Below are 26,662 nucleotides of genomic sequence, written 5' to 3'. Positions count from 1 at the left end.
CCACAAAGCTTTGTCCTGTGGCCAATATTACCACTTCTTACTTATTAGTCCAATAGGAAGAGGATGAAGGAATCTACCCTCATCATGAATGTCAACTTGCTATAGCTCTTCACTCTTAACTTGAAGCTGCCTTTATTAGCTTACATCCATGCCAGTCTTCTCTGCCAATATTAGGAGCCATGGTTTCCTGTGGTTTAATTTCCCCAGTGATCAGATCTTACTTATGTCTGTCTTTGTGACTGTTTCATATTTCTGATTCATTAATGACATTCCTGATGGTTTTTCTAAGCATTTAATAACTAATTCTTTAAGAATAAAAATTAAATTTGGCTATCTTTATGTTAGGTTTCTTATACTTCAAAGAACCACAGTAAATATAGTTACCCTTATTAACAAAAGGAAAGTATAAACATATTTTGTTATTATTTTAAGTTCTACCTTAGAAACAGCTGGCTCTCAAAAGGACAATTATATAAAACAAGTATTCGGTGACAACAGAAGTGTCAATGTAGACACAAATGAGTAACTTTGTGTTTGATAAAGATTCTTTCTCACTCAACAAGGGATATGCTTCCAAATTTGGTGGTAGTTTTAGCAGTGCACTATGGATATGCTCTTTTCACTTTCTTACAAATGTCAAGCCTTGCAGCAGGGTTTATTGGAAAGAGCATGGTCTGGGAACTGGAAATATTAATAATTCCCATTTTGTCCAATCAAGTTTTCTGACTTTCCATCAACTTATCTATAAAAGTTTGATGGAAATATCTATAACACCTGGAAAATTATAAATTATCATACAAATATAAAGGTGGAAAAATAAAGATGATCACATTGTAGAAGAAACAATGCTATTTTTGTGGGTCTTGCTGGGTTTAACTCACCTCTTTCTCCACTCCATTCTCCAAAATGATTGTGTTTTTATGGCCTGGTATTTTCTATCACATCTAGCCATTTGTTTCAGAAAGCAAAATAAAGATGGTGAGCAAACCAAATGACAAATTAAGTCTATAGATAAATAAAGATATATCCTATTGCAATGCTTTTGTTTTTGAAATATCAAGTCCAGCTTCATTTTCTGGTTTAGTTAAAATGCTGTGGGAAGCTTCTCTGAGGCTAGAGGACATTGACCTTTGGAAGGTGTTGGCTGCTCCTAAAGAAAGCTCCTGGCTGTTTAAAGGAATGGGGTGGAGTGGAAATACACCCAGACAGGAAATCTCACAGGTGGGAAGAAGAGGAGGACCATGCCTAAAAGCAAGTCAGTTCATTCACTGATCAGATCTTTAATTCTAAGTAGGTCTCTGAACAAAATTGGCCCTCTCAGGAACATGTAGGTTACTGACGTTGAATATCAGATCTGGGTTAATATTTATGTCATGCACAAAGAAATAACTCTGAGTACTTTTAAAAAAAAATTAGCCCTTCCTTTTTGCAGAGGAGTTACAAGTACTTACTTTATAAAATTTCTATTGAAAATGAAGATTATTCCCTAGAAGGAAGTCTTTTCTGACCCCACAGAATATATTAGAATCCCTGTATCTTGCCCTCAAAGCATTTATCTCAGTGAAGAGCCAGCTGTCCATTTCTACATAGGTATAAATTCTGAATCTCTGAGTCAGGAGATGGAGAGGTCAGACAGGATGAAGTATTTTCCAACCTTCTCTTAGGTGGCCATGACAATGCATCTTCATGTGGCATAGTCTGGGGAAGCCATGGGCTATTTTTTCAAGCCAACGCCAAATTCCCTATGACTAAAGGACACTCCTACAATATATAGTCTGGCGACCTGCTGGTCCTAGTTTTCCATATCATGGGCCAGGGCTTTTGTCATCCCTGTTGTTTTGGAGGGAAGCTAGGTATGACGGAGACCACTCTGAAGTGACTGTCTAGGGTAGTGGGTGAGGTCCGAGGCTGATCAGAGTTTAAGTCACACACCTTTCCAGGCCTGATTCTCCTCATGGGCCAAGTGGATATTTGAGCTCTACAACAGCAATCCCAATCTTTTTGGCACCAGGGACAGTTTTGTGGAAGATAATTTTTCCACCGAAAGCCAGGTGAGGTGAAGGGGTATAGTTTCAGGATAAAACTGTTCCACCTCAGATCATTAGGCATTAGATTCTCATAAGGATCACACAATCTAGACCCCTTGCATGCGCAGTTCACAATAGGGTTTGCACTCCTGTGAGAATCTCATGCCACTGCTGATCTGACAGGACATGGAGCTGGGAGCTTAGGTGGTAATGCTCGCCCACCTGCTGTTCACCTCCTGCTGTGTGGCCTGGTTCCGAATAGGCCACAGACTGGTACCTGTCTGCAGCCCAGGGGTTAGGGACTCCTGCTCTGTGATTGTTGTGGCTCCTCTACCCCTGGTGCCCTATGCATCTTGTGGTCCCAAATCTGAAATTGATTTTAATTTTATAGACAGAATATTTTGGTTCTTGCCTCCTTCTCTAAAAAACCAACTGCTACTTTATTTTGGATAAGATTCCTCATAAAACCTAAAACTATAATCCTCTTCAGAGGCTAGAAATATTACTTACAGACCTACTTCTCTCTTTTCTCTTCATAGGATGAGTTTATAGATTATCATTTCAAATAAGGCTTTTAAAATTATAAATAGAGGAACATAACATTTGGGGATATAGAATAATTCACAAAGCAGTAAGTCTGAAAAAAATGTATTGAATCAAAGAAGAAACAGTTTGAGAATGAGTTTTCTAGAATTATATAATCTTGTAGCCTCAAAAATCTGTCCCCTTCCCTGTGAGAAAGACATATAAAGGGTATAATTGATTATCACAAACTTGGAGCTTTAAATCATAACAAAACCTACATCACAGCTACTTAAAGAAAATGCATTCAAGGTAAGATTTTAAAATGTAGAACTGTCCAACCATCCTTCAAATTCAGACAGTATATGCTTATGTACATTCTTTCCTACAAAAAAAAATTATACATTTTCCCCAAGAAATGATGCTATCGTCATCAAGGACCAAAGGATGAAGTGACAGAATGGTCTGTGTCTTGGATGCGGCCACCTGCCATCAAAACCTGCCTATTCTCTATATTATCTAATGCGATGAACCAGCGCAGAGAACGAGTGGGCAAAGCAGTAGCATAAGATCATCCACAAAGGCACTCCCCGTGGTCTTCTTGTTCCCTCGAGAAATCAGCTCCTATTAATAAGAGAAAGGAGAGCCAAGTGCTCCGAGAGCATAGGAGGGAAAATGAGAACGCTCACTCCCAATTATTCAGTGACCCCTCATTACCTGAAGCATAAAGGATGAGCTCTTCCTGCAGATACTTCGGTTGCTCAAGGTTCCCATTGTCTGTGCCCAGCTGACATTGAAGCCTCACCCACGCTATAGGGAGTCATTAGGGAACAAGGTCAGAGAGGTAACCGGAAGCCATATGAGTTAGAACCTCAAACCAGGAGTGAGGTGGGAGCCATTGTAAGTCCTGAGCAAAGAGTGACAGCGTATGCATTATATTTTATTGTTATTCATTCCCCCCAAATGTACTCCACATTCCCAGCATACAAACTTACTCCCCTGAGAACTCCCCAAGGATCCCTGCCCATAATAATTGCATTTTGCCTTGGCACCCATCTCCAAGGACTCTCCTACACAAAGCTTCCCTGATTCCTCCAGCAAAGGGGGACTCTCCCTCCTGCTGTAATCCCATGAAATGCCCAGAGTACCTGACTTAGACCACAGTTACCACTTCTGCATTTTCTGCCTTGGATTAACTTTCTTCCTGCTTGCCCCAAGAATACTCATGGGAGAATCTTGAGGCTGCAGTATTTATCCTAAGAAAACTTTGCCATGAACTATTAATATCTCGCTTGTATTATTATTTTCATATCATTCCAGAATATCGACTTTGAAAACCAAAGATGTCATTCTATTTGTAGCATCCTGGTTTTAGTAGTAGTATTTCTACTTATATAATACAGTAACACCATAGATAGCAGAAAATGTCAAACCCCAGAAGACGTAGCATTCCCAGGCAATGCTGTTAGCGTCGTTCTTGAGTAGTTGTTGGTCAAAGATTCATTTGATGAATCTGATTTTTCCGAAATAGATTGTTCTGATGCACATGATTCTGATGTTAGTTCTGTTTAGAACTAATTCCAAAAACAGATTGTATATTTTATTTTCAAATTGAAAATCAGTTAGATTTGCTTCAGCCTCAAAGAGCATATTTATGTAAAATTAAATGAGCACTGGCGGCAAGCTGTACTTTTTTTTCTAAATGGGAAGAGGGAACTGTTAAGAGTCAAATGACAACATTAGACATGCCTTGCTTTAAGCCTCAGCTAGATTGCAGATTCCTTTGGTCATGAATTACACTCTATACAGCAACTCAGTGTTGTTACCTCAGCTGTGAGAAGGCTCACTGCCTCCACGAGCTCCTTTGATCAGTTTCCAGGCCCAGGGGCCATGTAACAGCCAGCCAACCCCCAATAACAGTTTTGCCAGCAGGTCCGACAGTTCAAGTTCATCCCCACTTCTAAAAACACAATGAAAGGATATATTCATGTTCAAAAAAGTTAAAAACACATGATTATCTCAACCACTTTTTTCCAATGAAACTGCTCTGGACATAGACACTGTCATTACGCTTAGAGAAACTGTAGGGATTTGTTGTCTCCGCTTGCTCTGGGGCTTGTATTGCACTGACATCTTTGTTGCCCCTATTCATCACATGTCTTCATTCCCCCACTAAAAGGCATGTTCTTTGGCCTCACAGATTTACTTCACCTACTGACCTTTGCTCCAAATATATCTGCAGATGTGTTATTTGCACGGCTCTTCCAGGTCTTCTTCCCTGCTTCAATTGCAAATGAAATCCAAAAAGCAAAGAACCAAAGATAACCTTCTACCTCTGTTCTAACAGGATTTTGTGCCACTGTATCAAGACTTTGAAAATTTTTATACACGGAACCTTTACATGCGAATCAGAGACAACTGGAACCGGCCCATCTGCAGCGCCCCAGGGCCTCTGTTTGATGTGATGGAGAGAGTGTCGGATGACTATAACTGGACGTTTAGGTGAGGCAGCCGCTTGGAGGGGCTTGGTGGAAAGAAAATCCTTTCAAGGAAATCCTAGCATGGGCACTAGATGACAAATCTGAAAAATCAAAGGCTTGGAAGCCGTCAGTTTTGCATCATGTAGCCATTTGCAAGCCCTCCTAATGCCACTAGAGGAAGGCACAGTAATTAAGTAGCTACCAGAGTGGCTTTTTTATATTGTAATTAACCTAAGACCTCTGTCAGAAGGTGCAGGACACACAGAGCCAGCCAGGGAGACCCCTTTCAGCTTTATTGACAAATTGTACTCTCCTACTTCTAGCTGAATGAGACAGTGATGACCATGGCTCTCGTTCCATTAGAAGGCTCTTGCTAGAATTTAAACCAGAGCATAGGTGTCATGGAAATCAGTGCCCAAGAAAACCAGGGCTAAGTAACAATCCATGGCTCACGGTGTCCTTCTCCAATGCTCTGCCCAACTTCATTATGGGCTTACCTTTCTCTTAGGGGAAATGATTTTTTTGTTAACAACTTTTTTGATGCATAATAGATGTACATTATTTTGGAGTACATATGATAATACATTCATATAAATTGTAAAGATCAAATAAATGTACTTGGGGCATCCATCACCTTAAATATTTGTCTTTTCTTTGTACTAGAATCATTTAAATTATTCTCTTCTAGCTATTTTGAAATAGACCATACATTATTTTGTAAACCACAGTCACCCTACTGATCTGAGTTTTATTTCTTCTATCAAACCGTATCTTTGGACCTGTCAGTCAGCTTCTGTTTCTCTCTCCCTCCTCCCTACCTTTTCTAGCTTCTGGTAACAATCAATCTACTCTCATGAGATCTGCCTTTTTAGCTCTCACATTATGGTTAAAAAATATGATATCTGACTTCTGTGCCTTGCTTATTTCTTTTAATATAAAGGCCTCCAGTTCTATCCAAATTGCTTCAAATGACAAGGTTTTCTTTCTTTTTCTTTATGCTGACAACAGTGCTAGTTAATAAGAGAGAAAAGATATGATTTGGGCCAGACCTAAGGTCTCTTCAGCACTAGGATAATTTTTTTTTTGTTTACATTTGGAAAAATAAAACTTTATTAAATCAAATGGATGGGTATGTCTGTTTCCTAAGAAAGACAATGATAAAGAATTTGGTGGAAGGAATTACAGTGGGTAGGGGTTTGCTGACTTTGCTTTTAGCCTCATGGTAGTTGGCAGAGCATTAGGGAATCACTGCTGCAGCTTTAGTTTTGAATTGATGCCTGGACTGCCAGCAGTATCCATTATTCCAGATGAGACCAAAAGAGGGCAGCCAGCCTGCACTGGTCCTGAAGCTGTGATCAAAGTTGTCCCCAACTCAGTTTGGGGAAAGTTTCTTCAACTTCTCCTTCTCCTTTTCTTTAAGAAATTATTTACAGGACGGTCCTATTTGTTGGTTCAAAGGGATGCATTCTTCATCTTGGATCATCCAGGGAGGTGTGGCACCTGAGTGGATGTTACCAACTCAGTATATCCTATGGCCAATGAATATCAGAGATTGTCCTGTCTCCATCCAGTCAAGCTCTGGAGCTGTGGCAGGTCCAAGTTGGAAGGCTGCTGTGAGCTGGCAGCTGCTTGGCTGTTCATCCCTTTCCAGCTTCCAGGGGCTGAAGAACTCTCTTCTGGGTCTGGCACTGGCTGAGAGGGTCTGGATCCTCCAAGGAAAACCAACTTTTAGGACAGACTGAACCACCTCCTGCCAGCTCTGATCCACCTCACGGGTCTCAGCTGCCATCTCCTTGGTCACCTCATCCTCTTTTCCTTCACAGGAATCCAAATCTTCCACCATGGATTTTTTGAATCATGCATAATCCTGGGGAGGGGATTATGTGCTCATTTACATGTTTCCCTGCAGGTTTACTGGAAGAATCATCAAAGATGTCATCAACATGGGCTCCTATAACTTTCTTGGTCTCGCAGACAAGTATGATGAGTCTATGAAGACGATAAAGGATGTTTTAGAGGTGTATGGCACAGGAGTGGCCAGCACCAGACATGAAATGGGTATGTACATTCACTGTTTTGAAATTTTTTCCTGTTAGGTCTCAGATTCCTTGTGTCTGCCTCTCAAATTTAGATCATATTTAGACTGTGTGCCTTAAAAAGATGTTATAAAATACAGGAAGAGAAAGAGATATTTTGGGAAATTTCAAGCATTATGCTATGGCCAGGCAGTTTATTAACTACATGTTTCAATTCTCCAGAATAGACAAAAATGGACTTTTCCTGCACATATTATCTAAAATAGCAGCACTGTGCCTCCTCTACCTGGTCTTTTTCTGCCCTTTCTTCCACTTTTCTTAATGATGTTCATCACTGGTTAAAATGATCTTGCATTTGTATTTGTATATGGCCTGTCTCTGCTCCTAAGAACATAAGTTTTGTGAGAAGAGGGATTGGACTTGTGGAATGTTGCACTGAACAAATGAATTAATGGACAAGGTGAAGCAGATCAGCAGACTGCTCTTTATTTTCCTTTTAGCTAAAATGTTTTTCTCTTCCTCAAACTCAAAGGAGTAACATCTGTGAGAAGGAAATCCACTCCAATTCAGGAAGAAAGAATAATGCAAGCTTGCACTTATAGAGTGTTTTTCAATTCTTGGCATGAGGATAGACAGGGAAGGAGAGAGGGGAGGAGCGTTGATTAATTAAAAAAAAAAAAACTGGCCAGGCACAGTGGCTCACGCCTGTAATTCCAACACTTTGGAAGGCCGAGGCAGGTAGATCACCTGAGGTCGGGAGTTCGAGACCAGCCTGACCAACATGGAGACCCTCGTCTCTAATGAAAATACAAAAAATTAGCTGGGCATGGTGGCGCATGCCTGTAATCTCAACTACTCGGGAGGCTGAGTCAAGAGAATTGCTTGAACCTGGGAGGCGGAGGTTGCAGTGAGCCGAGATCGTGCCATTGCACTCCAGCCTGGGAACAAGAGCAAAACTCCGTCTTTAAAAAAACAAAAACAAAAACCAACAAACAAACAAACCTGTACAGGCAGCACAGGTGGTGTTATTCTCATCTTGTGGAGGAGGAATCTGAGATCATGCCACCTAAGTGATGCACTCAAGGAAGTTAAATAACCAACCTCATTTCCAGTCTAACTCAGCTTTCTCTATTACAGCACTTCGTCCTCCCAGTGACACATGCAAGGTTTACCAGGTCAGTTAGGCCTAAGAATTGAAGGAAAATGTGATTTAAAAGGGATTTACAATTATATTAGTGAATTATGAACCACATGGCCCTCTTAGATAATCAGTTAGCTCTAGAGTTTATAGTGGGTGCACAGATTTCTGAAGAAAAACATCTTATCTTCATTTTGAGGCATAAGTGCTGGAGATGTAAACAGGGTGCGAAGGGCAGGGAACGGGAGACTTTATGCCACTTAAAAAGACTGGGTCACCTGTGATGCCCCATTTGGAGATGGGGCAGAGACTGGAGCAGTACCTCCAGCCATAAGGGTCACAGGGTCAGTTACCATTTGGGATATTTCCTCTGGTGCTGGTGACACCCAATACCAGGGTTGTTAATGACCAGGCAGAAGACACATTCTTGATAACAACCCCTAAGCTCAGTGAGACAGAACACACCCCATCACAGGCAGTAGAGGCTGAAGCAAAGCTGCTTGATACAGACAATGGTTCCCTTACAGGGGAAGCCAGATTTGGAACATGGGTCCCTGACTCTGCAGGTTCAGCAAACCCAAGAAACTAGGCAGAAATGAAGGTTCGGTACTGAACTCAGCCCAAGTTCTTTCTCCACCTACTCATCCTTCTGAATCACCCAGTTTTTAATATTTACACATTTCATTTAGCTCTCCAGGTGAAGTTCTAAGAAGAAGACTTTAACATTTTTCAAGGAAATAGTGAAAGATCCAAAGAGAAGCCACCCCTACTAACTTTAGGCAAACAGAATGACTGAAACATGAATATAAGCAACCAGTTAGGAAATGAATAAAGAGGGCACATTTAAAGTATTCTGCAACATTAATAATAATCTTAACATGGCATGCAAGAATTAGGAGTAGTGTGATTCTGAAAGCCATTTATTCTAATGAACACAGGTAACATTTGGGAAACATGTCTTAAGAGAGAGAATATTTAACAGTGCAAATGGGTTAACAAGGAAAATTGGAAATCTAGAAGTTTAACAATTTTTAGTAACTAAAATAGCTTCTTGAGAATCTACAAGTTTATGAACATTTAATTACTTAAAAATAACTTCTCAAAGCTTTAAAAAATAGTTTTCAATGCTCTAGGGGAAAAAGGAAAATAAAATCCATGTAACAAAAAAGGAAAGATAGAAAAGAAAATAACAAGGAATCATTTAAAACATAGTAAAACATTAGAATGTCCTGAAAACAGATTTGTCTATTAAAAGGTGAAGACTGAGATTTGGCCAAAAACCTAAACTCAACTATATGCTGTAATTTAAAACTATACAATATTAAGTTAAAATTATTTCAAAGGGTAAAAAACAGAAAGATAGGTCCCACCAGGTACCTAGTGCCCACCTCCCTCCTGCAACCACCAAAGGGGCTGGAAAAGGAGGTCGCATCGGTGGAAGGAGCAGCAAGGGAAGAGCCCAGGAGGAAGGTTCCTGGAGGAAGACTATTTACCAAACCTGTACCTGTAAATGTTAAAACTGAGCCCCCAAAATACAGCTGGAAATGATATATTTTCAGACAGATCTGTACAGAAGTGCAAATGCTGCTCTTAAGATGTGAAATTATATACTACTGCTTATTTTAGAGTACAACTAAAAAATAGTGGAATATGAAATTAAGGGAGGCTTTGACTCCTTTATGGGTCATTTACATTCCACATAAATAAAGCAACAAAAAACAAAAAAACGATATGGTAATAGGAGACCATAAGGTATCTCCCAGTCGCTGAAAATGAAGAAGCCAAAAATAAATAAATGATATAGAAGACATTAACAATGTAATTGTTAATGATTAATTGTTAATTTAATAGTTATCTATTGAATGCTAAACCTTAAAACATATTATCAATACACTTCACCTTTTTAAATCCTCATTAAATTTTCACAAAAATCAACTACATATTATCCCACAAAGAAAACCACATGAAATTCTGAACAGTAGAATCTACGTAAGTCACATTCTCGAATCCTGTGAAACAAAGCTAAAACTTAATAGCAAACTAACAAGTATGAGATTATGGGAAGCAGCTGGTTGTGTGCATAGAGGAAAATGTAAGTCTTACTTTACTTAGCAAGAAACATGAAAGCTAGTAAACTGGGCAACCAACATAGCAAGGAATAAAAGAAAAGTATTGAATTATTGGAATTAAGAACAGAAACTTACGAATTTGAAAGAGTAATTTCTACTGGGCCCAGATATCTGTGCTTTTTTTTTTTTTTAAAGCATTAGAGTTTCATTCTGTTGCCCAGGCTGGAATGCAATGGTATGATCACAGCTCAATGTAACCTCAAACTCCTGGCCTCTAGTGATCCTCCTGCCTCAGCCTTCAAAATACTGGGATTATAGGGAGGAGCCACCACCCCAGCTCAACATCTGTATTTTTAATAAGTCACTGGAAATGATTCTGATAAGCAGCCAAATTGACAACCATTGAACTAGCATAACCCTGATCTCCAAATCTGACAAACATGCATTTCATAAAGGGAAAGGTATAAATTACTATCACTTTCAAAAGTATTATAAATTTAAATATAAAATATAAATATTATTAAACTATTAAATATTTTCATAAGTAATGTAAATATATAAAAGAAAACAAATATAAATATTTATAAGTAATAATATAATATTATACATATTATATGTAAAAATTGGCATTAAGACTAACAGTATATTCAAATAACAATAATATAATCAAGTAATTCTATTCAGGGATCAAAATAATAGTTCAATTATGAGATAATTTAAAATATTGAAATATCTAAGAAGTAAACATTTATAAAGTTCATTATTCATTTCTCTAAAACTTTAAATAGAATACAAACAAGAAATTGCTGAATAGAATAAAAAACATCTACCTCAAAGACATTGTACTATGATTCTTGGTTAAACATTAGAATTATTTATTTTAAAGTCAAGAAAAAGATGAAAATGCCTGTTTTGCTATCATTTTTAATAATTTTTGGAAGTACTAAACAACATAATTAATGCATTATTCATTCTTTAAGTTAATGAATATTTATTGAAAGACTTGTGTGACAGAATAAGAAGTACATAGAGAAAAGGTGTGTGTGTGTGTGTGTGTGTGTGTGTGTGTGTGTGTGTGTGTAGAAGTATATATAGGTAACAAAGGAAGAGGTAAAATAGCCATCATTTGTAGATGAGTTTATTGTTCACCTTCTGGTTTTCAAGCTGTGATCTATGGAGGGCAAGTGGGACTTGTGGAGGGGCTGTTCTTGGAGCTAGCAGAGAGAGAGGAAATTGAGCAGGCAGGACAGTGCGCCTATCCCTCACTATGCCTCTCCACTCCACTGGAAACAGATTTTTGGTCCATTTTCCTCCACCTTACATATTTAAGTAATCAAAAATGTATTAGACATAAAAAGAGATTCAATAAAGACCAGTTTTTTAATTCATACAGTAAAATTAATAATCAATTATAAACAGTAAGAGAATATACTCGGGAGACAATATTACTACTAAATATAAGCAAAAATAGCAAACACCTAGGGAATAAACTTATTTTCAAAATGTTTGGAACCTACTGAAAGAAAACTATAAAACTTTTATGAAAGACTTAAAGACATTAAAAAAGAAAAACAAATACCATATCCTTGAAGGTAAAATCTTACTATTGTAATTATATTAATTCTTCCCCAAATGAATATGTAAATTGAATGCAAGCTTAATAGGCAGGGTAGAGGTGGGTGGGTAGACATTAAAAGTCCCAAAACAGACGCAACATTGCAAACTCATTTGTATATAATAAGAAGAGTATATCAGATCAAGTGAGAAAAGGATCAATGATTTCATAACTAGTGTTATAACTGGCTGGCTGTATAAGGGAAGAAGTTACATTCCCACCTCACCTATTACATCTAGGTAAACTACACCTAGATAAATTGCAAATACATTTGAGATTGATACGGGAAAAATAAAACCACCACCATCACCACTAAAAAAAACTTGGATGAAAAATATCAAATGAGTAAACTAAAATTACTGAGACAATTCAAATACAAAATGCACTTGTGTATGTTCCCAGAGAGAACCCAGTTAGGAATGTCAGACTGTAGCTCCCTTGATGTGCACAATGCTGCTTTTCTAGTGTGTCACACTTACGACCAAACCCTGCTCAGTTCTACAACCTGTGTTGGCCTCCCATCTTTTCTAGGTGAATTCACCTCACCCTGGCAGAATATCCTCTGGGTGGGGGGGGTCCTGCAAGCTGACTCAGTGCCACAGAGGCCACCCGGGTCATGAAAAATGGGCACTTCCCTGTTGGAGGTGAGGCAGCCTGCTCCCAACCCAACCACCTGCCGCAGCTGTTTGCCCTTCAGGCTTCTCAAGCCTGATTCTGACAGTAGTCTATCTTGTCCTAATACCCCAGGGAACCAGAGAAAACACACGCAGAAACCTGAAGGGAAAAGATTCAACAAAATGAAACATTTAAACTTCTGTACATAGAAAACAAGTTTAACAAAGGTAAAAGTCAAAGAACACAATTGAGGAGTTATTCCCAATATATATGACAACACGTTAGCATTCTTAAAGACTCTCACAAACAAAAAAGAATATCCCAATTTAGGAAATGAGACAAGTTCTTGACAGGCAAAACTGTACAGCCAGGATAGTGTGACATTTCTCAATCTTTTGTCATTGTCACACCACCCCATGAAATGTATATATATATATATGTGTATAAAACCTACAAGCATATATATGTATATGTATATATGTATTATGTATTATGTAGGTATACCTGCATAAAGATATTACCCCTCCCACAAGAACCAATTTTTGCCTTTTTTGGGGCAACATCGCCTCTGTAGAGAATGCATAGGATAGCAGTCACCTGTAGAGGAAGATACATGGGAGCCAGAAGGGGACACAAAGGGACTTCCCAAGGCTGTTCATAATTGTTTATCTTAGTGCAGTTACACGTGTATGTGTTCACTTTATGAAAATTTATAGAGCTCTATATTTATGATGTTTCCTTTTCTGTATGTTATAGTTCAATAAAATTTTACATTAAAAAGTAGATCCAGTACACAGATATTTGGGATACATATCATATATATATATATGTATATATATAAAATGGTATCCACATGTCTTAATCATTCTTTGATTATCAATGGGGCAGAGTATTTTCCATAGACTCACTGGCCATATATATACTGTATATATTATTATTAATAATAAAGAATGATTAAGACATTGAGATATTCTTTATCTCTAATTGACAAAAGTTTAAAAATAATATCCAGTAGTTTCAAAGAAGTGAAGAAAAGAGCACTCTCATACCACTGATAAATTAGCAATTTGAAAAGGTATCAAAAGCAGCCATTTAACTTGGTAACTGTATTTTGAGAAATTTTGTCTTAAAAAATTGATTATTTAAATTTGAATAAAGTATTTAAATAAGTATATTCAAGAATAATCATTGCAGTGAGACTAATAATGATAAAATTAGGGAAACAAGTATGTTTCTAACATTAAGAAATTGATTAAACATACTTGGCGGGTCTGTTTAGCGTAATATTATTTAGCCATTTGAAATTACAACGAAGTTCTTTAGCACCATGGTCAAGAACATAAGCTCTGGGATTAAGTTGCTCAAACTCAAATCCTGGTTCCTCCTGTTGACCTAAAGAAAGAAACTGAGGCATAATTAATATAGAGAGTTTATTTGGGCCAATGTTAAAAACAACTTCCCAAGACACACTTCGAAGTTGCCTTGGGGAGTGCTCTCTCCCGCCTTTGCCACGAGCAGGTTTTTAAAGGCAAAGAGGAACAAGGAGTGGGCTGATACAAAGTTGCCTAATGGGAATTGTCACTAATGTAAAGAAATAACACTGGTTAATAATTAGCTATACATTGTTGAACTATAGGTTATTAACTATAGGGTGTCCAACATATTGTTCTTAATCATTAGAGAATCTGTAAAGCCCTCCTCCCAAGCATTTATTTTCCTAACAAATTATCTACTATCATTTAATTTAATTTAAATTATCAAGGCTCTTCCTGTGTTTATTTCTCAAAAATATGTAGCTAGGTCTAGAAAATGTAGTTTTGTTAACCTGAGCTTCTGAAGAAGGGAGCAGCCTAAATATGCAAAATGTCTAAAGTATATTTTAAATTAATATATTCTTGTGGCATTTTAAGTTGCTTTAAGAATGAGTAGTTTCTAAAAAAAATTGCTACCACGTAGCAATCTTACGTTCTTTTAAAAAGAAATTTTGATTAACATATTTTTGTGTACATCAATGTAACAAACATGTTTTCAAGCAATGGATTTGATTAAATTAGCAATAAACATCCCCACTGCAATTAGTTAATGGACACAGCAAAACCTTTCTTTATGAACAGTACCAATTCCTCTCAAACCAAATTATTATAGATTCTGATTAATGATATTTTATTGCATTTCTCTCAAGCCTCTTAATTTTCTTTTAAGAGTATGTGTCAGGAGAAGGAGACTCTTAAAGGAATTGTTTGGGAGGAGAAAAATGAAAGTGTATTTTGGTTTCTGAAAGCCTTTTAGCACTTTCCTGAGACCTAGTAGAGTTCTGACAGCATAATTGTCCATCTCCCTACCATGACAGAAATTACAGAACAGCTCAATTTCAACTAGCAGGCATATTTCTGCAACCGTGAAATTTAGTCCTATAGGTTCAACAAAGCCAAGCACAATTCAACAAGATACGACAGCGTTTTTATGTAAGTATAATATTTGCCAGCAAGGTGGTATCTGGATGATCAATGTTAAACTCATAGAATTTCAGAATTTGTAGATCTACCACCTTCCCCCTTCCCACACAAATACCATAAGATGAGACACATGAAGCCCCAGACATTTTTAATGACTTGTCAATCAATGTTCCCACAGTCTGTAGGTGGAGAAGACTAGACATCAGTTCTCTTGAGTCCCACTGAAGAGGCATTTGTACTGCCCCATGCTGCTCACAGCAAAACCATCAAGATCAGAGGGAACTAAACCAATTCAGCTGCCCCCTGTTTTGTACAGTTTTAAATAATTGGAATAACAAATATAAGAGTAAGACTTTGTGACAAATGAATATTATATGAAATTCAAATTTCAGTGTCCATAAATCTTCATTGGAACACAGCCACACCCATTATTTTGTGTATTGTCTATAACTGCTTTAACTTTACAATAGAATTGAATAGTTGCAACAAAAACCATATGGCCTGCAAAGCCCAAACCATTTATTCTCTAACCATTCACTCTCTATCAAAAGTTTGCTGATCTAGACAAATACGTAACATCACAATGATTTGGAGGAAATAAATCCTCTAGATTTAATAGCAGTGAGCCACATTTCCAAATCTCAATTCACATCAGCCAAACACCAAGCTCCTTCTTTTGGACTAAAAAACTCTCATTACAGCTAAATATATTAAGAATACAAACTTCATTAACATCGGCACCTGTGTATATCTTTTAAGGCCACTGATAACAACTTGAAGGAGACTAAGAACATCATCAATGTCTGCCCCTAATTTCTCATATCCAGGCAATTATCTTTGGGAAGAGGAGCATTGACGGTGGCAAAAGAATCATGTGACAGAAATGTAATACCAATCCATTTATTCTGTACTCTTCCTGATAATGCAAAAGAATTAGATCTGGTAGTACAATGGAAGTGACTTCTCATCAGCTTGACATCTGTGTTTCTTCTCACAGACAGGACATAACCTAAACATGTGACCTGACTTTTTACCTAGTATTAACTAGCCCAGAGTTGAAAAGACTTAAGTTGCAGAGTCTAGGAGTTTATTCAGACTTTCCCTATTTTTTCTTCTACCTATTTTATGTTTCTATCAGCATCCATCAGGGTAAAGATGTGCATATCCCTCTGAACTATTCACCAGCCTGGGTCCCCTGTATAATTTGAGTTTATTTTAGTGAGCCCAGAAGGGGCACAATAAACTCTTCCAATGAAAAGCTAGAGCTAAAAGACCACAAAGGTGCCTATGTATTAATCTTATCATATACTATTTCCAGATTTAATTATCTACCATTTAGTCAAAGTAAAATACAGAAGGAGTAATGAAATCACAGAACTGAGGTTCAGCAAGGTCCCTAGTGTTTAGTCTAACTTACTTTTAGAAAAGAGCAAACCAAAGTCCAGAAAGTCTCAATAACTTTCCCAAGGTCACATAGTTAATGAATGGAAAGGCCATGTGTATCACAAACTCAGGAGTGCAAGAATTATTCAAGTTCCTTTTTTATTACCACATTAATGTTGGCCCCAATCCCCAGTCTGGATTTCTACCTTTAGTCCATATTGGGGCTCCCATTCTTCAAGATGGAGCAAAGCTTTCAGGTTATTATGCAACTCCCAAACATCAGCGCTGTCTCCTGGTTCTTGTTCCCACCACCACTCTGGTCAACACTGTTGGTCCACTGTTTAACTGAATAGAAGCCCTGTGGCCCAGCAACCTAGCGTCTCTGTCACATGTTGGAGGCTGAGTCTACGGTAAAGATAGAGACTCCAGTATCTAGCACTCAAGCCATGTTCATGCAACTGGCAACTGTCCCCAGGCAGCTACCATTAAGAGATATGAATGGATCTGTTGACCCCAGTCTTGATTAAATCCTGTTTATCCTCTCTGCTTCATATACCCTGATTCCTCTCCTTTGAGTGCTCCTAATGTAATCCCTTCAACCTGTGTAAAGACTGGAAGGAAATAATATCTGCTTTGGACTTTGTATCATGAACCTCTCTATAAGTAAAAGACTAAACCCAATCTGGTTACTTACTAAACATGGAAGTGGGGAATGAAAACTTTTCAAGGAGAACATGCATATTAATATTTCAATAAATTGTCCTGTGATGCTTATAACAACAAATCTTTATATATTTAAGAACATACAGATGCTTAGCACCCCTTGGGCGAGCAGCTGCCAGAATTTCCTGCTTTGGAAAAAGCCATAGAACTGCGATGAGGCGTTTCATCTCTGGAGTCAGATGTGCTAATATGAATCTTGGCTCTAAACTTACTGTGTGACCTTGGAACCTCCAAGGAGTACTAAGGGTAAACTAAACTCTGAAGTTTTGGTGTCCTCATCTATAAAATGAAGACAGTAATAGTACCAACCTCAAAAAATTGGATGACAATTAATTGAGATAAGGCTTAAAATATTTCAGTATATTAGGTTGGCATATTGCTAAGCAGATGGTCTGCACTTATCAGTTCTGTCTCCTGTAAGTAGCATCATGTTGGTACCTGTTTCCTCACTAGTAAAATAAGGAAACAGTTGCTCACTTGTGTAGGCGTGAGGATTAGAGAGGATATAGAGTATGAGGATTAAATTAAGCAACCATGGTGCATTGGTGAACCCTCATTACACATTATTTACAAAAATAAATAAAACTTTAAAAAAAGAAAATTGAGACCAGGAGATGAGACAGAAGGTATCATTCTGTCCATTTAGAAAATCTTGTCTCATCAGAATTATTTGATGTGAAAGACCAGCATAATTATATGCCTGTGCCCCACTTAAGGTTTTTATTTACCTCTGATCTAATATTTACTAATGCTTCAACTGGTTGAAAGGTGATGAGTGGTTTGTTTAAAATGAAGCCCTGGGTGAGTGGGCAGTTGAAAGTTATTTCTGCCATTTTTCCAGACCTCATCAGGATGGAGTGTCTCTTAACCCAGCAGCAGTGGCCTAGTTTAAGTGTAACTGTATGCATGACCTAGACCCATTTCAGATACCACATCTGGCTTCTTCCAGACTATCTCGGAATGTTGGCCAGAAAAACAAAGTCACTCAAGAAGCAGTATCACTCCATAACCTCCATTAGACGGAACAGAGTGGATCAAGGAAGACAGCAGAGTACCCCAAATGGTTTTGAAGGATGAGCTCCAAGGTGGAATTCTTTAGGCAGAATGTGAATGCTGGCTTTAATGCACGAATTACCAGTTCAAGCAAAATGGCACAGATGTGAACTGATGGCTCTGACTGACAGTTTGAAGGGCAAGATGGGACAGCTGCCAGGTCCCCATAATAAACAATAGCCTGCTCTTAGGTCAAGTCTAAGGAACGGTTTACAAACAGGACATTTTGGACCAAAAGTGTCTATCGTCACAATCTGGAAAATAGTCTTCACATGGGCTACAAAAGAAGAATTGGTAGTTGTGAAACAGGCTTGTTAATAACACCCACACTCTTTGCTATGAACCAATGTCAATATATAGGCCAGCAATCTCTGACTAAAGAGTACGAGCCAGTCAGTATCAATAAAAATTCAGTAGACATGCATATAATCCATAAATAGAATATTGGCACTTTATCTTGAATCTAACTTTTGATTTGACTGATGGCAGCGAATGTGGTGCTTGGCACATGAAAAAACTACTTAGAAAGCTGACAAGAGGTAACTTCCAGCTTGTGTTTATTATTTTATTCATAGGTAGATTTTGAGTATAAGACTGGATAAATGAACCACCAGGACAAAAATAAGATTCATTACATGCGTAACAGCAATTTGGAGATCCACTGTCAATAGCCAATTTATGGCTGTTACTGACTTTCGGAGACTAAAATGTCACAGAGAGAAACATAAAAAAAAAAAACTATTGTGGATTTATTTATACCTTCAGCTAGCATTATAACTATGCTTTCTTAGGATTTAAAAATTGCCAATATTTATATACCAAAGACAAAATGTATTTGATTTCTAGAATTACCCGAGTACTTGGACCACCAACTGCAAGTTGACACCTTTACTCAATCAGGGTATGGCCTGAACGAGTGTTTGTAGGAAGCAAAGCTTCTAGTGACTACTTTATTTCCCCAGGCTCTTCCTATATTCTTACTTTTTGAATATGAAGAACAGGAAGAGGAAAGCAGCACTTGACTAAAAGAAAGATTTTTCGTTATTCCTTTAAAAACCCACCTCACGCTAGACCAGTCCAATCTGACTTTCAAAGGCATGGCTTCCTGAAGTAGAAGTGGTGAAAGATCTTCAGCCACCCTGGGAATCTTTCAAGTTTGTTTATAAAATCTGAGCTAAGAACACTAAACAGAGAAACTCCATGAAAATGAACTTTGGGAATTATTGTTTTCTATATAAATGAAGGTAAGCCCCTAGATGCAAAACTGCTCTTAACTTGCAACTTAGCTGTGAGGCATCTGGTCATAGAAATTGGTCTTGCATCTAGGGGCTAAAAATCACTTTGCTAACCACATGCCCACTGGAAATCCTGAAAAAGGACTGTGTCTGGGGACCTCAAACCTCAGATGGACACCTGCATTCCCTTTTTTCTCTCTCTTCCCTTTCTTTTCTTTCTTTCTTTTTTTTTTTTTTAAGAGATGAGATCTTGCTTTGTCACCTGGGCTGGCATGCAGTGGTGTGATCATAGCTCACTGCAGCCTCAACCTCCTAAGCTCAATCCTCTTACCTCGGCCTCCCATATAGCTAGGACTGCAGGTGTGTACCACCAGGCCCAGCTACTTTACTTTTTATTTAACTTTTTAGAGATGGAGTTCTCACTGTATTGGCCAGGCTGGTCTCAGACTCCTGACTTTAAGTGATCCTCCTGCCTCAGCCTCCCGAAGTGCTGGCATTATAGGTGTGAGCAACTGTGCCTAGCCTCCTCCCTCTCTTTAAGCCAGGTCTAATGGAAAAGACCTTGTAGTGAGCAACTTCTCAAAATGGCCTTAGACACACCCACTCCTCATGAGTTATCTGACTGTTTTATTACATGACAACACATCCCATATTATCCTAACAACTTTTAGTGAGGCCACTGTTGTAGATAAACTTCTGAGATAGCAGGTTTTGGAAAGATTAAAGGTGGAGAAAGACACCATGGAGATGCATCATGAACTTCTGCTCACGCACTCCTGGGTGACTGGACTAGTTGTCACCTGACCCTCTGGGCAGGAAAGGGGAACTATATCAAGTTGGCAAAGTTTGGGCACCCTGTCTTTACTAGAAGACTTCTCTGGAAATGAATGTCTTTAAGCTAGTGCTCACTGCCTAGTCACCTTGTTGCCCTGTCATTGCATGGCCTTTTGATCTTCCTCTCTGTGTCTTCTCCTACACTAAGCCCAGCCCTGTCTTCATTATTCATCAAAGGACCCCTTATAACTCTACAAGTACCTACTATGTGTCAGCAGTGTGCCAAGACAAACATCTATGACACCATCATGGAATGTCTGACACTTTGACCATCTGTGATACTATTGTCAGTATCTATGGAAGTCATGGGATCTCACACACAGTGTCTGCATCCCAAGGACTCTTTCTGTACTAGAGAAGGTTGCCCTGGGAACATTCTCAGTGCAACATAATAAGTGCTATAATCATCATATGATAGATGTTATTCAATCTCAGAAGAGAAAAATGACCAATTTTCCCAGGGGAAGCTGAGAAAGGCATTAGAAAAAAGATGAAGGACAAAAAGATGATTTTGTGTGAAGGAAATAGCATGAGTAACATTGGGAAAGCCTAAAATGGCATTTCTCTCAATCCCTCTTTAAGCTTCCAGGAAAGGTAGCCAGAGGCTACACAGCTGGTAATGGAAGAGCTAGAGCCAGAACCTAAGTCTCCTCATGCCCAGGCTGTTGGCCTTTTCACTGCCTGTTCTTGGAACCATTCCCACTGGGAAGAAGTCTCTTTTAGGTAAAAGCAAATCTGGCAAATGATATGTCCATGTTTTATTCTTAAATTTCAGTTTCTCTTTCTGTTCTATAATATACCTGTGATAATACAAAGTTTGAAATTACAATTTAAACTTTTAACATTTCACCATTCTTGAGTCAGACTGACTACTAGAATACTTGTTTTACTATGCCTTCTAACAACTTTGGGGATAAATAAACTCTAGTTTGAAAAGAAAGGCCCTTCAAACAGTGTGACCTCTCGTGAAGGGCAAAGATCACCAAGTGTCCTCTTCAACGTGAAATGCAATATAAATCTTAGAACTGACCATTTAATACCTTCCTACCATTTAGCACAGTAAGAAAATTAATTTACCAATTTAAATAAATTCTTACATCATATAGTAAACTAAGTTGATCCTTAGGCTGAAGAAAGTATGTTTATAGCAGCCCTAAATATGCTAACAATACTTCTGTAACTTAAATCTGAGCAACAGTGCCTACGTTCTATTTGTGCAAATTACAACATCTCTCCGCTTGCACGTTTTTCTGTTCTCTCAGTTACATCATTTAGAAAGCACTGCTCAATAGAAACACAAGGCAAGACGCATGTATAATTTTAAATTTTCTAATAGCCGATATAATAAGTAAAAAAACAGGTAAAATCAATGTAATTATACATTTTATTTAACACAATATATGTAGATTATTGCCATTTAAATGTGTAATCAGTGTGAAAAATATCAGGCTGGGCATGATGGCACACGCCTGTAATCTGAGCACTTTGGAGGCCAAGTTGGGTGGATTGCCTGAGCTCAGGCGTTCCAGACCAGCATGGGCAACACAGTGAAATGGTGTCTCTACTAAAATACAGAAAAATTAGCTGGGCATGGCGACGTGCACCTGTTTTCCCAGCTACTCGGGAGTCTGAGGCAGAATTGTTTGAACCCAAGAGATGGAAGTTGCAGTGAGCCGAGATAATGCCATTGCACTCCAGCCTTGACAACAGAGCGAGACTCCTTCTCAAAAAAAACAAGGTGCTATTTTACATTCTTTTTGTTGCTGTACTAAGGCTTCAGAAAATGATACCTATTTTACACTTACAGCACATGTTAATAAAGACAGTAAATTTCCATTAATTAATATGAAATGTAATGCTGTCAAAAAATAAATTTGCAGTTGGTGAAACACATTTTACTACGCTTTAGCTTTACATTTTAAGTTACTTAAAATTAAATAAAATTTGAAATTCAGTTTCTCAATTGCAGTAACCACATGTAGCTGGTGGCTACCATGTTGAACTGTGCAGACACAGAAGTTCACGTGACAGCAAACAAAATATAGGGAGCATCAACATTTCCTGTAACAAACCATGAGGGGATTATGTTTAAGGAGGGATTAAAGGGCAAGCAGATAAGAGACTGTAAAAAGGTAAAAACATGACTTTGGAGTTAGACTAGATTATCTCTGTGGCTTTTTATTGGTAACCTCTTAGGCCTCAGTTTTCTTATCTATGGAGTAAAAATACCTGCATTATTGGGCTTCTAAGATTAAATGATAGAACCTAAATAGTGGGCTTAACACAGTATCTAGTACATTCCAAAGGTTCAATAAATTATAACTAGTTTTACTGGTATCTGTGGAAGTCATGGGATCTGTTTTGCATTTAGGTGTGGGGAAACTGATGGGGTTATAATTTAATTACTTGTGAGATGTAGAGTAAAAAGAGAGAAGAATTGTGGTATTCTTTGTAAATTTTATTTTATTTATGGCATGGTGAAAAGTGTACCAGTGGTAAGTACACAGCTCAATGGATCTTCACAAAGCAAACATAACTATGTAACAAATGCAGAAATAGAACATTCAGAGACTCTAAAACCCCTCCTCATGCTCCTAACAAAAGTAACCACTATCCTGACTTCTAACACTATAGATTTGTTTTGTCCATTTGCAAACTTTATGTAAACAAAATCATATAGCCTGTACTTTTTTAGATGTCTGACTTCTTTCACTAAACAATAGATTTGTCAGATTTATCCACAATGTTGTGTGGAGCAGTAGTTCATTCTTTCTTATTGCTGTATTAAATTCTACTATACAAATATCCCATATTGTAATTACCCACTCTAAAATATTTGAATATTTGGGTTGTTTCTAAATTGGGGCAATGGCAAATATTCCTGCTACAAGCACTCTTGTATAGGTCTTTTGGTGATGTGTATGTACTGGAATTTGAGTTTTCAATCTTGGCCTTGTTGAAAAGAGAAGGCTTACTCCTCATGCAATTTTATGTGCAGGCACTTTGGATAAGCACAAGGAGTTGGAGGACCTTGTGGCTAAGTTCCTGAATGTGGAAGCAGCTATGGTCTTTGGCATGGGATTTGCAACTAACTCAATGAATATCCCTGCGTTAGTTGGAAAGGTGAGAAGTTTGTTAACATAATCGTCTTCTACTCTATTACTCCTAAGAATTGTAACTCTGAGCAGGTCCTTGTTAGAAGTATGGCTGAGAAGGTTCTTTTCTTAGGAGAAAGTGATTAGATATTGGTATTTTTGAATAAGTATGCCAGCTTAGTCCAGCAAATCTTATCATGATATTGCTGATCAATGACAGTTTAACAAAGCAGTGATAATGTTGGGCTCCTGAGTTTCCATATGCAACTTACTATAGCAAATATTTATTAAGCATTTATTTGGACAAAATATTTTTCCTATGTTACTCATTTATTTTTTCATTCAATAAACCAATTATTGAGAATCTACTATGTCCTCATATAAGAGAAGATATAAGACATACAAAGATGAACAAGCCCTGTGCCTTTTAAATTTATGTAGTTTATAGTCGAATGGGGAAAACTATATACTGGATAAAACAGGGCAAATAGAAAAGGCATGGTCATACATGAGGAAGGACAAAGAGCTGCCCAAAACCCTTCCTGAGAAAGTCTGCAATGTCTGCGTAAAAATGGTGAGAGGAGAACAGAATTTTCACAGATAAATAAGTTTAATTACTTAGGGCAAAAAGAGGGAAGAGCATGTGTAAAATACATAGATTTGGAGGAACCAGAATATAAAACGGTGGTCACAAAATGACCAGAGATGAAAGCAGGTGCCTAATGGCAATAAGCCATATAGTGAAAATCATGCCAGTGTTTGAAATTGTTCCTCAGAAAAAAATGGGAAGTTGGCTAGTTCATTGCCAAGTAAGCAAGTACATTAATCAGATTTATGCCTTTGAAAATCTGTCTCATCACAGCTACATGCAGTGCATGGTCTTAGACTGGATTTTGCATTGAACAACATCAAAGGAATGATAACATCTATAAAAAGCATTAAGACATCATTAGAAAAGTTGGGGAAATTTAAATTTGAACTGTCTATCAAATGATAGCATTGTACAAACATTGAACTTCTTGGATGTGATCACTGAATTGTGATTTTTGTAGGAGAATGTCCTGTTCTTAGGCATGGTGAAATAGGAAGCTTACAAATAATTCTCAAATGTTCCACCAGAAAAAAATACAAATATGCATATATCTAGAGTACAAATATATGGGAACTATTGTGGCTTTTACCTCAAAAAAAAAAAAAATCAAAACATGCTATGTGTGAAACTACAGAAATATTAAGGAGAACTCAAAGATTCCGGAAGGCCACCAAAGACAAAGGTCCGCCATAATTTGCCTGCATTTTTGGTATGCTTAAACAGTTTTACAATTTAGAAATGCTTAATTAAAAAGGAAAAATAATTTTACAAAGAGTAATATGTAAGCAGTAAGTTAGACTGACTTTATCCACATACCTCTGACTGAATTGCCATGCCTACTTTTCCAAGCGTTTGACTGTAAACAGTGATGTTTTTGCCTACATGGGATGTTAATACAGTGGAAAATGAGAACCAGAAGTAAGAGCTTGAATTGTCCTACACAAAAGACCCCTGCCTTTCAGTAGAAATAATTGAGATGCCCCTACAAGTTCATAACTCACCTAAAAATCTACCAATCTACCTGGTGCTTAGCAAAGATCTTGGATGAACTTCTCTACTGAAAACTATATGTAAATGTAGCAATGAACATGTAATCTCTTAAAACAATTCCCGTCTCCATCAGCTAACTGCTATACATGATTTTATCCATATAGACACCAGGTTAAACTCTCGGCCTTTTAAAATTAAAGTGAGTTTTAGAAATCTGTGTTATAGGTTTTAGAGTGTCTTCCTGTCCCCACAAGTTGTTTTTCCTTTGTTTTATTTATTGGCTTGTGTTTTGTGTGCTTGCTTTCTGCACAGGGATGCCTCATTTTAAGTGATGAGTTAAACCATGCATCGCTTGTGCTTGGGGCCCGACTCTCAGGTGCAACCATAAGAATCTTCAAACACAACAGTGAGTATCAATGTATTACCAACATGTACAGGCTTGCTCCTAGAAGAAAGTAAAGATTATTGATGAGGCTTTGTTCTGTTCTTCAAGCTGACAACATAGCCTCAAGACACACAATTATGTTTATATTCACTACTCGCTTGTTAACCTCTGGTGACCTGGAACAAATGGTTGAAGTGCATTAAACATCCAGATTGTTAAGTGTAACCCAAACACATTAATGCCACTGTTAGTGGTTTTTCAGTGTGGCCTCTGAAGACATGATTGATCTCTTAGGACTGCCATTTAATTATCAGAAGTGTTATAACTCTTCCCTTTCTACAGCTCTGCCTTGGGAAGGTTTGAAGACTTAAGTTTTGTGTTACAGTCAGGTTAAAAAAAATGAGCCTGTTTCTTATTAGAATGTCTACTTTGCCCACCCACAGATGCTCAGATCCCCACCCAACAAAACCCTCTGTTCGACTTCATTGCAATGTCCTTTCAGGCTCTGGTTTGTGTGGTTGGGTAGTGAGAAGCAGGCAGAAGGCTATTCTTTTTTAGAGACTTGATAAGGTAGCATGGAAATTATCAGGAAACATTTTGAAGGAGGTGGATGGTGGTGGACACCTGAGTTCTCGTATCTAACTCTGCTCCTGACTTACTGTGTCACTTTGTATAAATCCTTTCATCTTTCTTGCATTCAGTTTCCTCATCTGTAAAATGAGGTGATTAACTCTGTGATAGGTAAGGATCCTCCTAGTTGAAAGGTTCTGATTCTAATTTGTTATTGTGATTGGAAATTGTGATTCTCTTCTTTCTGTGTATGTGTGCATGCACACACACATGCATACGTGTGTACACACATGAATTTGTTTTCTCTTTCTTCCTTACTACCTTTCTCTCCTGCATTCCTTTCACCTTCACTTTTCCCTGTTCCTCTTTCCTAGCTCTCCCCTCCATCCTCCAAGGAGGTAACAAAGTTTGAAGTGACGAGAAGAAGGCTGATGGAGAACTGAGGAAGAATTGTTTCAATTCTGTCCTGCCCACCTCACAGCAATCTCAAACCAAAGAACAATTGTCCCATGGGGGAGGAAAGAAAATGCATGGGAGTATTCTCAAGTGAACTCCCTTGTCTAACTCATAGAGTTGTTCAAATGAAAAATCTATGGCTCTCACTGAGTGAGGTAAGGTCTGGCTATGCCTTACTGAGCCACCTTCAGTAGCTATGTGAGAGTGAACACTCAGAGTGAAGTTCAGGACCAGACCATTCAGAAGAGCCAGACTCTGGGCCCCTCAGATTTACAGCGTGGATATAACATCTAGCTTAATGTCATTCAAAATACATTGACCTCATTTGTCCATTTTGCATCACTCAGTTTCGGCTTTAGACTTTGATAAGCCAAGTTAAATTCTTTCA

At 37.9% G+C, this 26,662-nt stretch overlaps 1 protein-coding gene and 1 pseudogene across 3 annotated transcripts in view; one reads left to right on the top strand and one right to left on the bottom strand.

Annotated features, from left to right (window-relative positions):
• The window catches only part of SPTLC3 (serine palmitoyltransferase long chain base subunit 3), a 157,418-nt gene that overhangs the window by 58,158 nt on the left and 72,598 nt on the right, over positions 1 to 26,662 (top strand). For all 3 annotated transcript variants that reach the window (XM_012475016.2, XM_012475012.2, XM_012475022.2), the window contains 4 exons: positions 4,897 to 5,051; positions 6,939 to 7,087; positions 23,185 to 23,309; positions 25,176 to 25,269. In XM_012475016.2, coding sequence (XP_012330439.1) covers positions 4,897 to 5,051; positions 6,939 to 7,087; positions 23,185 to 23,309; positions 25,176 to 25,269 — 523 coding nt within the window. The remainder of the gene's footprint in view (positions 1 to 4,896; positions 5,052 to 6,938; positions 7,088 to 23,184; positions 23,310 to 25,175; positions 25,270 to 26,662) is intronic.
• LOC105732791 (centrosomal AT-AC splicing factor-like) lies at positions 6,075 to 6,902 on the bottom strand (annotated as a pseudogene).

Source organism: Aotus nancymaae, unplaced genomic scaffold (genome assembly GCF_030222135.1).
Source record: "Aotus nancymaae isolate 86718 unplaced genomic scaffold, 86718_ANA_hifiasm-v0.15.2.pri h1tg000001l, whole genome shotgun sequence".
Taxonomy (NCBI): domain Eukaryota; kingdom Metazoa; phylum Chordata; class Mammalia; order Primates; family Aotidae; genus Aotus; species Aotus nancymaae.
This window is presented reverse-complemented; position numbering and strand designations above follow the sequence as displayed.